Source organism: Tetranychus urticae, chromosome 2 (genome assembly GCF_039701765.1).
Source record: "Tetranychus urticae isolate SD_2017Ah chromosome 2, NJAU_TeUrti_SD_1.0, whole genome shotgun sequence".
In the NCBI taxonomy this organism is placed as follows: Eukaryota; Metazoa; Arthropoda; class Arachnida; order Trombidiformes; family Tetranychidae; genus Tetranychus; species Tetranychus urticae.
Genome location: NC_142959.1, coordinates 9,082,438 through 9,096,113, shown reverse-complemented (window position 1 = coordinate 9,096,113; position 13,676 = coordinate 9,082,438). Strand labels below are relative to the sequence as shown.

The following is a 13,676-nucleotide window of genomic DNA, read 5'->3' as shown; positions in this document are numbered from 1 at the left end:
TAAAGCCTCCTCGCGAAGAGACATGTCTCCTCGAAGCTGTTGCACGGATTTAATGTTTTCCAGTTGTAGGTGTTCAGGTAGAAGTACCTGTAGAAGGTAAGGATGGGGTCGTTCATGTTCCTCACGAGGGTCATCTCCAACTCCTTCCTCCCCACCACGGGGGCCTGCCTCCTAGGGTTAAATTTGATCTTCAGGGGCCCCCACCTATAAATGTTCACTAAGTCCCTCATCCTCTCGGGACTCATGCCCTCCTGGGTGACCAAAACTCGGTATTCAAGCCTACTCCGCTCCAACGGGTCCATAGTGGCCATGATACTCTTGATAATATATTATATTTGAATAAATCTTTGCAAATGATCGAAGGGGGAGAAACTTTGTACTCCCTAGCAGCTAGACTCTTGCTATGTAAAATATAAAATAACCGAGGTTTCACGTAATTATAATCAACTTTGTATCTTTAAAATGAAACTGACATTCTCGTCTTAAGTTTAGGATAGTATTTTATACGGATATTGCAAACGATAATTTTAATTTAATCTTGTACTGTAAGGTTTAACATGTAAACTCATTTAGTGGGATGGGCTCATCAGCAAGTTTGATGATATCATGGGTTTAATCAATCTGTACAATCACAAAGCTGGTGCAGAAATATATTATTCGAACAGTATTATTATACAGTGCAGAGAAAATTTGACGGGTAAAATCTCGTTGACTCAACATTCAGAAAGTTACTCATACCGTGGGAGAGTCACATCGAAAAATTATTTCTTAAGCTCAATTCAAAATCGTAATTTTTGAGCATAAGTTTCTTCTAGTTTTCCCAACACTTCAGTCACTCAATCTTCTGCGGATTTCGAGCCGGCTCAGCATAGCTCTGGCTAAGCCATCATAAGAGTGGCGGATAAGCCAAAATTTATGGCTAAAAATATGGTGAAAAGCGCCTACTGGCGTCAATAAACAATCTCATGTTGGTAATTTTGTTTTGTTTATGTATTTTTCAATTTTACATTGAACTTTTTTATGCAAATAGGTAAGAATAATTTTCCGATTTCATTCTACACATTTAACACCATGATTTATGTTTACAGATTGCACCGAAAATCACCATGTTTCCAGTGAGGAAAGGAGGAAAACTGACTACTTATATGAATCTCTCTAGATTCTGTGTTTCAAATGCTGCATCTTTTCACGAGGATGAAGACTATGAAAGAATGCCCTTTTTACCTCAACCAAAGAAACCCGCTCGACCTAAGCGTGCTGCTATTTATAGAAATGTTATGCCTCCTCGATACTTGCAAATGGCAACAAATCAAAATTGGAATGATGTATGGCCAGCCGCTAAATCGTTTAATCCGTCCAGTGTACCTTTACCTGTTTTTATGGGCTGGTTAAAGGGTCAACCTAGGCTTGGGAAATTCAACAACCCTGAACTAGTCAAGATTCCCAATTTCTTTCATTTGACTCCTCCAAATATCAAAAAACAATGTATGGCTCTGAAAAAATTTTGCAGGTAAGCTATCATTTTTTTTAATTTCTCAACCATTTTACATTTTTATGTGCTTATAACATTTGATTTTAAATTTTGTTTTGTTTATTTAAATTTTCAGTCCATGGCCAGAGGGACTTGAGACGGATGAAAAAATTGAGAAACATTTTCCTGTTGAAATAGTGACAAGAGATTATTGTCATGCATCACCTACTATAAGAGATCCACGAGCTCGAACGATAACCATGAGATTTAAATTATCACAACTGGAATTGGATGATCACAGTAGGGATAAAATAATTCGTCTTTTGGGCAAAAGATACAATCCTTTAAACGATTTAGTCACTATTGAAACCTCTTCGTGTCCTTTCAAAAAGCAAAATATTGACTATGCTTTTTACCTATTAACAGTTGTTTACTATGAATCATGGGTAAGAATCGAGTTGTTATTATTGTTCTTTGACCGAATTTCTTACAAATACAACTTACAAATCATTTTGTTTTGAATTTCAGAAAACCGAATCTTGGGAAGAACTGAAAGAACCTCAAGACTGGGAAAGATTCTTTTTTGAAAAGAGCTCATCTCGAAAGAAAATTTTAGATTTTCTAAAGACGGTAGACATAAATGCTGAAACTAAAAAGGAAGATATTAAGGAATACGAAGAAGCAATCAAAGATATCGTAGATAATCAAGAAAATGATGAAACAGTGGATGCTTATGGAAGAAGTGTCGCTAAATTATTATTTAGTCAAGTAAAATAAAATACAAAATATTGTTTATGAAATTAAATGAAGCTTTAATGAGTTCTGTAATGAATAAAAATCTCCAAGTTTAAATACAAATTAAAGTAATCAAATTTTATCCAGAACAACCTCGACAGCCACAGTTATTACATTGTATCGGTCTATTTTCATCTAATTTTTCTTTTGGTACTCTACATATACAATTAGTTCCGAAATTTGTGTCCTTTACTTGGATACACCTTAAACAACACAGATTTTCATATCCAGGTTTCTTCCATTTGGCTATCAAAGCTTTATCAGCCAACTTTTGTTTAACACAAAACTCGAACAGCTCTTTAGAAATGGCTTGTTTTTTGTAAAATAAATCGAACAAATACCTATTCCTCTGATTATGGATTTTGAAAATAGGCCATAGACTTTCAGTCCGTCTTTTACCTTCATGAGGTTCTCTTTCGGCTTCCCTCATCTTTGCTTCCAACTCCTCGAATGTTGGTTCAATTAGGTCCCATCCATCAGGTGGAGTGCCTCGAATCCGAATTTTTGGCATATTTAAGTTAAAATCACAAAACTGAATTGAACAAGATATAAACAATAAACAGTCAAGTGAATGCACTGAGCTCAAGTTAGCCGAGGAAATTTTGAAATTGGTCAGGCCATCTATCAGAGTAAAGTCTAACTTCATACAAAGTATTTATTATTTATCAACTGTAGATGGCTGCAGCTTATAATTGAGACTTTTCAGCAACATTTAAACCTTTATGTTATTGTTTGAAGTTTAAACCATGCACCAGTTGGTCGTTCATATCATATGAATTTCATGCCATGAAATTCATGGTTTTAAATGAATGGTTTGTCTGTTTTTGCTTTAAGATAGTGGTTTTTGTGCCTTTAGTGCCGAATTTTTATTCGGGATATCAGCTGGTCCATTTAAATGCATTTAAATACTGTATTCCTAAACAAAGAGATCGATCATGTTAAAACAAAATCACTAAAATGAATTGAATGAAAATTTCTTAAAATGAAACAATTTCAAATGTATTGTTTATTAATTGCATTTTATTGTTTTTTCTTCATTTTCTGTAGTTTGGTTCACGGTACCCTGTGATTGAACATCATTTTTAAGGACCGAATTTCAACATCACATCCTCAACTGAAGCAATCATCAACTTTTAGTCGACTTTAATTTAAATTAACATTCTTTTTCCCACTTTAATCAAATTTCTACTTCCACATAGGAAATATAAATGTCTAGATGAGAACGATAACGGTTCTTCATCTTTCAAATAAATCAAAACTAATGTTCTGGGTAATTTTCTTACAGCTAAAACTAATTTTAATGTTCAAACAAACAAAATATTTGAAAATTGTCACGAAAGCGCCTCTCTCAAGTTAACTACTTTGTTGTTGATTCTCTGTTTCGACATTTTATTAATTCTTTTCTTTTATTTGCTTTACAGTTCCAGCCGAATTTAAGGAAAAAAATACAGCTGTATCTACCAAAAAAGGTAATTCCCTTGAACTGGAATGCTCAGCTGACGGTGACCAGCCAGTTACTGTCAAATGGTTCAAAGACTCTACCCCAATCGACAAGGTTGATCCACTTAGATATCAAATAACGGACGCACCAAATAACGATGGAACTAAGAGTATGCTTACAGTTAACTCAGCTGATGTCAAAGACGATGGTCTTTATCTTTGTTTGGCGGAAAATTCATTCGGAAAAGATGAGCGAAAAATTCGTGTCACCATTATTGAGCCTCCACCAGCTCCTCTAAACTTTGCCGTTCAACAAGTTTGGTCTCGAACTGTGAGTGTTTCTTGGGCTAAGCCTCCTGAGAGTAAAACTTCAATTCTCAGTTATATCATAAGGTATTGGAAAGTTTCATCTCCTGGTGTCAATGACCGTCTTCACGAAATAAACGTTTCTTCTTCACTAAACCTACATTTGATCAAAGATCTAGAACCTGGAAGTCAATATGAATCTACTGTTATTGCTGTCAACGAAGTTGGCTCTGGTGCACCTTCACAGAAAATCAGCTTTGTTACCGGTGAAGAGGAGCCATCTGGAGCACCAGTTGATCTTCATGCAATTGCACGAGGTCCAACAACGGCTCGCTTGGCTTGGAGATCACCTCCTAGAAATACTTGGAATGGCAAACTGCTTGGCTTTTATGTCGGTTATCGATTGGTTGACGACTACAAAACTCCGCATTCATTTAAAACTGTTTCTATTGCTGAATCAAACTCATCACACCATGAATACTTTTTGAGATATTTGATGAAGGGTGCTAAATATTCTATCATTTTGAAAGCTTTCAATTCTGCTGGAAGTGGACCTGAAAGTTCAGAAATAACTGTTGAAACTTTATCTGGTGATGTTTCCAACCCACCACGATTATTTGTATCTACAGTTACTACTGACTCAATAACTGTAGGTTATTCACTTCCTTCTGGTTCCAATAAGATCCAAAATCTCGATTTGCATTTCAAAGAAGGTGATGATTCTGATTGGCGTGAGATGGACTTTTTCCTTGAAAATAAAGATGTCGGTGAATATACTTTAACAGCTCTCAATCCTGATACTATTTACACAATTTATTTGACTGCTTCAAATGAGAATGGAGTCAGTGACCCTTCAAATATTATTAAAACCCGAACCGTTCGCTCTCATCGAGACAACTTTGCTATCGGGTCAATTTTTGATGGTTCAAATGGTCAATATGGTGATAGTAGAGCTTTTGTTGGTGTCTTGTCGATCATTATTGCCGTATCCACCATCATCATTGTCATTGTCATAGCATTTGTCTATGTAAGGAAAGCTCAATTAGAGGCATCAACCAAACCCAACTTTGAGTTTGCTTTAGCCACTGGAACTCTTCCGCTCAATAAATCAATACCCAATTTCGGCACTGAACGGCGATTCACCGATCCAGAAAACACTAAACCCTTGATGAATGGTACTATGACTTTGGATCATCATGCTAATCAATATCCAGTCTCATATTCAAACTTGCCAACTGAAAATGTAAGTTACTAAATCTATCAATTTTGAATTGCCTTCATATTACATGATTGTATATCAGATAAGTTTACTTCATGAATTTTTCAGCTTATCTTCTTATAATTTGAATGATGAATCAGCCAATTTTCCTGTTGATATATCTAATTTTTATTTATTTAAATTAAATTCTAACTCAATTTTGTTTTTTTTAACAGAGACACTCGAAGATGGTTGATCCTTCTCATATCTATGATTTTCCACGATAATTATTATCAACTCTTGCTGATATTCAACTGGCATCTACCATTTATCAATAATTTTTGCTCTATTTCCACTTTGTTCTATCAATTATTGCACGTTCATTATCTCAAAGCTTGAACTTGCTTTTTTCACTTAGCATTTTCGACTCCACAAGATACCATAATAGACAAGACTCAGCATTCAATTAGTTAGTTTGTTTCTTACCAATATTTGACATTTTTTTATCATAAACCATAACAATTCTTGATCAGAAGCAAGGCTAGTAAGAAGAAAGTCATAATTGAAATAGATTATCAATTGCACTTCATAACTCTTCAATAGATTGTGTCAAAAATTGATTCTTCGATCTCATTATCTCAACTGGTCAATTCGTTTTCATTTCCTGGACAATTTATAATACTTAATTGATATCTTATTACATCCCGCTAGTTCAATTATTAACTCATGATAATCTTTAATCTTTAAAATTTCACTTCGACTATCTTAGACATACAATGCATGTGTGTTTTCTCGTTTAAATAATTTCATTTCAAATGGCTATGAAACAGGCTCAACTTATATTCATTCTGTAATGTCAAAGTGCAGATTATTACATTCTGCACCAAAAGGAACTAACAGTAAAACTCTTTCATTGTCATTAAACTTTACCCAAAGGTGTGTCTGCTAAACAATTCTAATCAATTAATTGATTAGACACCAAGCTATAAGCTCGAAATTTTTTAATTGTAATGGAGTAGAAGAAATCTAACTTGTTAACAGCTAGCAAGTAATTGTTACAGTTGGTAACTAGTACTCAGTATACTCAAGAATCCAACAGTATTAAGATGCTGATTCGCGCAGTGGATTTAATTTCTTTGTGTTTGATTCTTCAAATCATCAGTTCGTTAGCATCAGCTGCACCAGATAAACCTTTAGCTAAAACACCATGGGGACTAGTTCATGGCAAATACTTGAAAGTAAATGAGTCTCATCAAGTTGCTTGTTTCTTAGGATTACCATACACCTTGCCACCAGTGGGTCCACTACGTTTTACACGAACGTATCCAGTTGCCCATCATCATCATGATCATCACAAAGCCCCAATTATCAAAGCTGATTCCTTTAAACCTGCCTGTATACAATCACCGTTTTTTTACCAAGCTCATGCTGGAAATGTTACTCTCAGTGAAAACTGTCTGTACTTGAACATCTTCACTCCTGTCCGTGGAAACGAGTTGAATGTTACCAAATTGTATCCAGTTTTTGTTTATGTCCATGGATCTGCTTTTGCTTTCGGTGGTCCAGCAGGAATTCATAATCAAGCTCAATATTTATCGGCCTTTGGAGATATCATGGTTGTCACAATGGCTCATCGATTAGGTTTTCTAGGTAGACCTTATGATGGACCAGTTGAAGATGATGAACAAAATTATCCTCATCATCTACCTGGTAATCAAGATCTTCACGACGTCATCCAATCACTCCAATGGGTTCACAATAATATCCGTTATTTTGGTGGTGATCCAGATCGCGTAACTTTAGGTGGTCTATCAGCAGGTTCAATCGTTGCTACATCATTATTTGTATCGCCTATTGTTCCTGATGGACTTTTCAATAAAGTTGTTGCTATGTCTGGCTTACCAATATCTCCACCAACTACATTAAACCCTAAAAGAGCTAAGAGCATCACTAAAGAGATTTCATCAGCGGTTAAATGTTCCTTTAGAGACACTGACACCAAAGATCATCCTCTTAGTTGGAATGAAATTCACTGTCTAAAAAGAGTTGATCCATTTGATCTGGTTAAGGCTTCAGCATCCATTTCCTTTTCTCCGATGTATGGTGATGACATTTTGCCTCAGCAGCCCCAAGAATTGATTAAATCACCCATTTTTAAAAAAAATAGATATTCACTTCTTATTGGAACTGAACAAAACGAAGACGTTATTTCCCATTCTACTCCAACGACAGTTCATGATGCAATCACTGACTTATCAAATTTATTTCAGGACAGATTTGGTGTTGAAAAAATGGATAATTTTACTTCAATTATTCAATCTTATTTTAACGAGTTACAAGAAGATCAAATGGCGAACCAGACAGCAGTTGAATCAATTTTCCATGCGATCATCTCTGATTTTACGTTCATCTGTCCTTCTCTTTTAATGGGTAAAATATTCAGTCTCAACAATCAAGTCTATTTTTATCGAAATGAAGTGGTTCTCGATGCTGACAAGGACAAACGTCCGTTTGGAACCCTTCACGCTGATGATTCTGCTTTGTTCATTGGTTATCCTTTTACAACTCCTGATCTTTATAGTGATTCTGATCGCACAATCAGCTTACAGATGATGAAATTACTCGGTACATTTGTTGAAGATGGTTATGCTCCTTGGCCTGCTGTGCGTAACCAAGATGGCAAAACCACTCCATACGTTTGGAAGATAACCAAAGAGTTGGACTATCAAAATTTCGAAGTCGATCCATATAACAATCGGTGCAGTGAATGGGCTCAAATATACCAAATTGATGATCTTTGATTTTTGATGATTCATACCTAGTAGTGGCAAAATCTCATTTCGACTTTTGAAGTTGAAAAATACCCAATTATTGATGACGGTGTAATATTTATCAATCATATTCATACTTTATCTGTAACATCAATTTAATCATAACCGATAATTGCAGGAAAATTAGAGTAAACAGTAAAACATGATCAGTTTGTTCATATTGTTTTGTTTTAATCACATTCAGATTTTTGTGCAGATTTTAGTTGTGACTGATAAAAGTGTTATTAGGTACTGTTTAACAGAAAATACTCTTTTTTACCAAGAGCAATTGTTTCCGTAAATTGATAAGATAATTATCTGATTTTCCAATCAGATTTAGTATCATTCCCAGCATAGTTCTTATGAACTGACAGTCAATCAATAGTAAAATACTCTGAAATATTCAGTTTCCAAAAATTTTCACATAATATTTTGTAAGGCTCCAGCCAGAAGTAACATCAAACTGGCATTTTCAAGAAGAAACTAATTGGAGAAAAAATATTATTGAATCAATAAGATCAGTCTATCATACTTACGGTGGCAAACTGGTAATAAGTCAATGGAAACATAGTACCGATATAAATGCCAATAACTGGACCACCAATCCTTTCAAGTATACCAAGTATCTTAAAATTGAAACAATTAACAATTGTTTGACAAAGAATCAATCGAAAGTAGAAACGAAATTACCTTGTAATTGATTATAGTTTCGTTTAACATAACGTTCGGTAGTTTTTCAATCATCTCATGATAATAAGAATATGTTTGGTGAGTCTTGAAAGAAAGATAAAAATATTAGCAAAATAAATTTACAACGATTGGTAATCAGAGATTATTGTGACCTGACTGTCTACCGGTAAACATACCTTGATATGAATTGTCGATGAAAGGTATACAATAATAATAACAATGCCAGAAGCTTCAATGCCAAAACCGAAAACAAGAACGTTATTGAATAGATTATCCTTTGGCATGATTAAAGCTATGTACAGTAAAAAGTCAGCAGCGAAAGCAGCATAATTGTAACCAAAGAGGAACAGATTAGACAATTGATTATTCATTTTATCGATCGAGTTGAACAACGAGCTTTGCTCATTAATCACTGAACGAATCAAATGAACTGGTATTATTGGTAGCCGGATTAACCCTTCAGTTACCCGAGTAATATGATCCAAACGCAAAATGGTATAAACTATAAGAACGTAAACATGAATAGACATCCAGATTGCAGTGGCGATTGCAAAAACAGCGGCAACAAAAGTAGCTCCAGTCCAACCAATAATGAATATTAGCCTGACTGTTGATGAATAAGTTACCGGGTTGCTGACAACGGCAAAAGTAAATATTGAGGCCAATGATATGATTGTCAATGGAGTAAAAAAGGTGAAAATCTTGCGACTTATGTAAAGTCTAGATCTCAATATTTTCAAATCCGATTGAGAAATATGAAGCATATCGGTTCTGAAACCATTTTTTTTAATGCTGGCGAAGTAATTCATCCAATGCAAGTTTTTAAATTGTTCACTCCAAAAGATGAAGCTTCTAATACCACCTAACAGGATTGATGAAACACCAAAAACAGCATTCATGTAAAATCGAGTTGAAGTGCCATAAAATATGTCACCCAAATAAAAGGATAGATTATGATTGTCGGTCAGGCAAAGTATGATGAGTCGACTAATCAAGAACCAGTTGATTGCCTCAATGGCTATCGAAGTAAGTAGATAACCTGGATGATATTGGGTCGATTGGTTGTAACCACCAAGGCAAATTAACCAGGTTTTACCAGATTTTTCAAGAAAATCTAAATGCTCTAAGCCATCTTTTGGATCAACAATATCACCAAATATTTTATTGAATCGTGACAATGCTCTGGCTTTGGTGACTAATTCGGGAAATTTTTTCACTCGCTGCATCACAATTGGTTACAAGAGACGATCACTTGAATTGTTTCAAATCAACTCGGAACCAACACGATTTCAATTGTTAACATTGAGTCTAATTTACATTAAATTCATGATACTTGGCCAAACTGTTTTTTTATCAATGTATTGCTTTATTGTCGGTTGTTGTTATTGAAAATAAATTTGAACTTATTGTTTCAACTGGCAGACATGTTTTCAAAATTTTGTTTATTAATCAATCATTAAAGCGAGAGCATGATTAACTCAATCATGCAACCTTATTGCAAAATTAAAAAATTATGCTTTCTATTTAGTTTTGTGCATCATCTCTTCTCTCATTGCTATTGATTGATTTTATCGGATTCAACTTGAACAATGGGATTGAAATATTTATTGAATAGTTCAAGAGCAGAACAAAATGGATCAAAGTTAATTAACTAGATCTATATTTATTGGATGTTGAAAAAGTTCAAGTCTACTACTTTAGTATTGACAGGTAAGAGTAAGGTTTTACGGACTAAGAAGGAGTTTAAAAATCACCTGCGAATTTCAAATATTTATCAGACTATTATTATTATTTTAGCAACCGATGAATTTCAAACATTCCAAATTTTTTCTCCTGTGCTGAGGAAAAGTGTTCTTAAATTGCGCAAATACATTGCAAAGCCTCTTCTGGCATTATACACGCGGAAAGGGCAGTGAAATATTCAAAGAATTGAAAATAACCTCAAAATATCAAAGGTTATGATATTTAAACAAGCCAACTGGGGTAACACAACTGATAGCTTTAATAAATAAGACAATGAGTATAAAAGAAAATCATTTCTAATGAACAATATCAGTTTCAGTTCAAACCACACCAAGTTATTCAAACAGTTTTTGCAATTAAGTGTTCTAATTAATCATAAAAAAGTTAAAATGCGGTTCTTCAAAATCACTTTTCTTGTTATTTTCGTTACTTTTGTAGGTGTTTTCAGTTTCGTTACAGCAGCACAAACTGAAATGGGGGACTTTGGCATGGTAATGGACAACATTGATGAGATGGTACAAGGAAATGATAACAAAAGTATTGTATTCTTTCCTAATTCCATGAAAACATAACTGATTTTACTTTCCGTGTTTAATTTAGCTGCAAAAAGTCCAGAAAAGTCAATCAATCCAAATCCACCTGGGAGCGAAAGTGAAGATGATCAGCCCCAATCTATGGGTACTTGAGCTTATTACCTTGATAGCACCTAGTTACGGGACCTTGTTGGGTAAAAGAATGAAAAATTAAACTCAATTATTCGCTATCAAGAAAATCTTCTGCTGTTCCTGAACTTTAAAACTTCCGAATTATATTAAAAATGATTTTCAAAGTAACTAATTGTCAAATTGGATCAATAGAATTCAATTCAATTTTTTTCGGGTTTTCAGGTTTAACATATCGTATGCATCTTACTTGGTCTTTTTGATAAATTACTCACAGTAGAAATTTCTACCCGGATGAACATGAATTTCTTTGCTCGAAAAAATTAAATCGAAACCAAAACTTGCTGTAAAATCAAAAAATGTAATATTTTACATTATAATACACAGCAATTCAACTTGAAAATATTAACTGACATAGATTTCAATTGTTTTCATAAAATTTATTCAATACAAGTTCGTTTTGATAAAAAAGTAGATTTTTATCAGTTTCTCATTTTTATGCTCAATTCATATTTTCATTACATTTGTTATAATCATGAATTATAGCCCACTAAATATTTTATCCGTTCTAGATGAACTCGTTAGGGAGAAATCCATGGATGAGCATGCCATGGGACTTGGCATGGAGAAGCTGATCAATCCTTTTATGCCAGTTAAGAACCATCCATTTAAAAGTATGCAGGATCCACTATTCCATCAGAAACTATGGGAATTTTGAGAAATGATAAAAATAATTTTAAAGCTTAAAACCATTGCTTAAGCCCCAGCAAATAATCCTGTTCGTGTTTTTACAAGATTACATTGTTAGTTTAATAATAAACAGTTGGTAGTTCATTAGAAATATCTTTGATTTTGGTCACTCTCGGCCTCCTGGTTTGGACAACAAAAACTTCCACTGGCTTGGAACTGGTCACCTTAGCTTTATGCAATTTAATCGTCGAATTACTTTTCTGACTTTTTGACTCTTTTTTGCGCTTAAATAAATTACAGTAAAAATTTAAAAACCTTTCTGAAAGTGAAACTAGGGATAACCCAAACCAGAAATTTAAACTGCTAGCAAAGTAAATCAACAAATCGAGTAAAGTGTATTCAGGGAAATATCGATTGATTTCAAATGGACTTGCCGGAGCTCTAACTACAACTTCATAGACTCCATCTGATCGAATGATCTTTCGGAAACCAACTGGGTAAAGTATTTCTTGATGGCAATCAGGTTTATCTGCTTGCTTAGCACAATATTCACGGCAAAATTTGTAAAATTGTCTCCTTTTTTCCCTTTCAGTTTCATTGGGATTTAAATATTCATGATAAAATTGATGAAAATCACTCATGTGATCACTTGTATCATTGAAATTTTGTACAGTCCCATAAAAAACTGCACCAGTGGCTTGTGAAGAGGCATTGTTTAAACAGGCATCTAAATAATCATCTCTTGACAAATAGCCAATCAATGAGTAATTAAAACATGACATTTCATAATCTTCTTGGACTAATACGTTGATTATTTTGGAGTAAGTGATTATATGAGTTGCTGGACTTTCTCTGAAACCAATTCGAAATGCTGACTGTTTCTTACCCTGAGTTAAATGACTATGCGAAGTGAAAATTACGTTAACTGTAGACGCCATAATGGATACATTCGGATTCAATTGTATCTTCAACATTACTCCATTGTAAGGCTGCTGAAAAATATGTTCACGTTTATATTCAAGCGGCTGCTTTGTTTCATTCAAACATTTTATTGTCAAACAAAATGATGGTTGGCGAATGAAATGAAATATTTCACAATAAGAATCAGCATTTATCAGTTTAGGGCCTATTTGCAGATTATCAGGACGGCGATTGGGTGCCAATTCAACCAAAGGAGCTGCATGTTTAATATCCTTTAACAGTCCGTTCAGTTGTTTGGTTGTTAAGTTGCCCAGAAGGGAATAAATTTCTGTGTAAACATCATTATGACTTGAATAATCTTCGAAGAATGGCCTATTTTTCAGAATAGAACTGAAATTTCCGTATTGCTGATCAGCTTTGGTCAAATTGATAAGATCCAGGAATGGAAAACACAAAGACACATCGGGTAAAATGAATTTTTCTGGATACATTAAGTTCACTTTGTTTGTGATTTCACCGTACAAATAATCAATCGCTATTGAATAAATTTGTCCAGCACTTAAAGTTGTTATTAAGAGATGAATAAGTAAACGGATACGCTTACGAAGAGCTGGAGGTGATGAAAGTGGTGAAGGTGTACATTTCAAATCGTCCATTTGAAATGTTGGATAACAAATGATTGAAATATCGTAATCATCATCTAAAGATGGAATCTGTTGGTTAAAATAAAAGAATCAATATACTCGCAAAAGAGTGCAGAAGCAAAAAGCATTTTATTCATTAAGTCAAGTTCTTTAAATACTAAGGTTAGAGGTTTACACTACGAGGACTCATTGTGGTCAAACTCAATGAGGACTCACAATGAGATCTCAGATTGAGCCCCTGAGATCTCAACTTGAGCTTCTGAGATCCCTAATTTGATCCCTGAGGTCTCAGATTGAGAACCCGAG

General features: G+C 34.3%; 5 protein-coding genes and 1 long non-coding RNA gene across 12 annotated transcripts in view; 4 read left to right on the top strand and 2 right to left on the bottom strand.

The window, feature by feature from the left end:
* Positions 1 to 8,215, top strand: part of LOC107359567 (cell adhesion molecule Dscam1-like) — a 41,056-nt gene extending 32,841 nt beyond the window's left edge. For all 7 annotated transcript variants that reach the window (XM_089268116.1, XM_089268134.1, XM_089268128.1 and 4 more), the window contains 2 exons: positions 3,688 to 5,255; positions 5,447 to 8,215. In XM_089268116.1, the coding sequence (XP_089124242.1) occupies positions 3,688 to 5,255; positions 5,447 to 5,497 (1,619 nt within the window). In that variant the 3' untranslated portion in view covers positions 5,498 to 8,215. The remainder of the gene's footprint in view (positions 1 to 3,687; positions 5,256 to 5,446) is intronic.
* Positions 966 to 2,358, top strand: mRpS35 (mitochondrial ribosomal protein S35). Its single transcript, XM_015926054.3, has 4 exons — positions 966 to 1,030; positions 1,089 to 1,510; positions 1,608 to 1,917; positions 2,000 to 2,358. Exons 2-4 carry the CDS (start codon positions 1,107 to 1,109, stop codon positions 2,246 to 2,248), a joined length of 963 nt encoding a protein of 320 aa, XP_015781540.1. The 5' UTR covers positions 966 to 1,030; positions 1,089 to 1,106; the 3' UTR covers positions 2,249 to 2,358.
* Positions 2,260 to 2,817, bottom strand: l(1)10Bb (BUD31-like protein). The gene has a single exon (XM_015926065.3). It carries the CDS (start codon positions 2,775 to 2,777, stop codon positions 2,346 to 2,348), a length of 432 nt encoding a protein of 143 aa, XP_015781551.1. The 5' UTR covers positions 2,778 to 2,817; the 3' UTR covers positions 2,260 to 2,345.
* On the top strand, positions 6,317 to 8,011 carry LOC107359560 (acetylcholinesterase-1). The gene has a single exon (XM_015926052.3). The coding sequence runs from the start codon at positions 6,317 to 6,319 to the stop codon at positions 8,009 to 8,011; it is 1,695 nt and encodes a 564-aa protein (XP_015781538.2).
* Positions 8,216 to 10,851: 2,636 nt separating the features above from the next.
* LOC112538595 (uncharacterized) lies at positions 10,852 to 11,286 on the top strand. Its single transcript, XR_003081793.2, has 2 exons — positions 10,852 to 10,990; positions 11,054 to 11,286. It is a non-coding gene; the product is annotated as an uncharacterized LOC112538595 (long non-coding RNA).
* Positions 11,287 to 11,534: 248 nt separating this feature from the next.
* On the bottom strand, positions 11,535 to 13,464 carry LOC149093833 (uncharacterized). Its single transcript, XM_089268140.1, has one exon. It carries the CDS (start codon positions 13,380 to 13,382, stop codon positions 11,925 to 11,927), a length of 1,458 nt encoding a protein of 485 aa, XP_089124266.1. The 5' UTR covers positions 13,383 to 13,464; the 3' UTR covers positions 11,535 to 11,924.
* Between the last annotated feature and the right edge of the window lie 212 nt (positions 13,465 to 13,676).

Excerpts from the sequence above, each read along its gene's own strand:
- LOC107359560 (XM_015926052.3), top strand. The coding sequence starts at position 6,317 with ATGCTGATTCGCGCAGTGGATTTAATTTCTTTGTGTTTGATTCTTCAA.
- mRpS35 (XM_015926054.3), top strand. The coding sequence starts at position 1,107 with ATGTTTCCAGTGAGGAAAGGAGGAAAACTGACTACTTATATGAATCTC. Across the intron at positions 1,511-1,607 it reads GCTCTGAAAAAATTTTGCAG|TCCATGGCCAGAGGGACTTG; the intron begins GTAAGCTATCAT and ends TTAAATTTTCAG. Across the intron at positions 1,918-1,999 it reads TTGTTTACTATGAATCATGG|AAAACCGAATCTTGGGAAGA; the intron begins GTAAGAATCGAG and ends TTTGAATTTCAG.
- LOC149093833 (XM_089268140.1), bottom strand. The coding sequence starts at position 13,382 with ATGGACGATTTGAAATGTACACCTTCACCACTTTCATCACCTCCAGCT.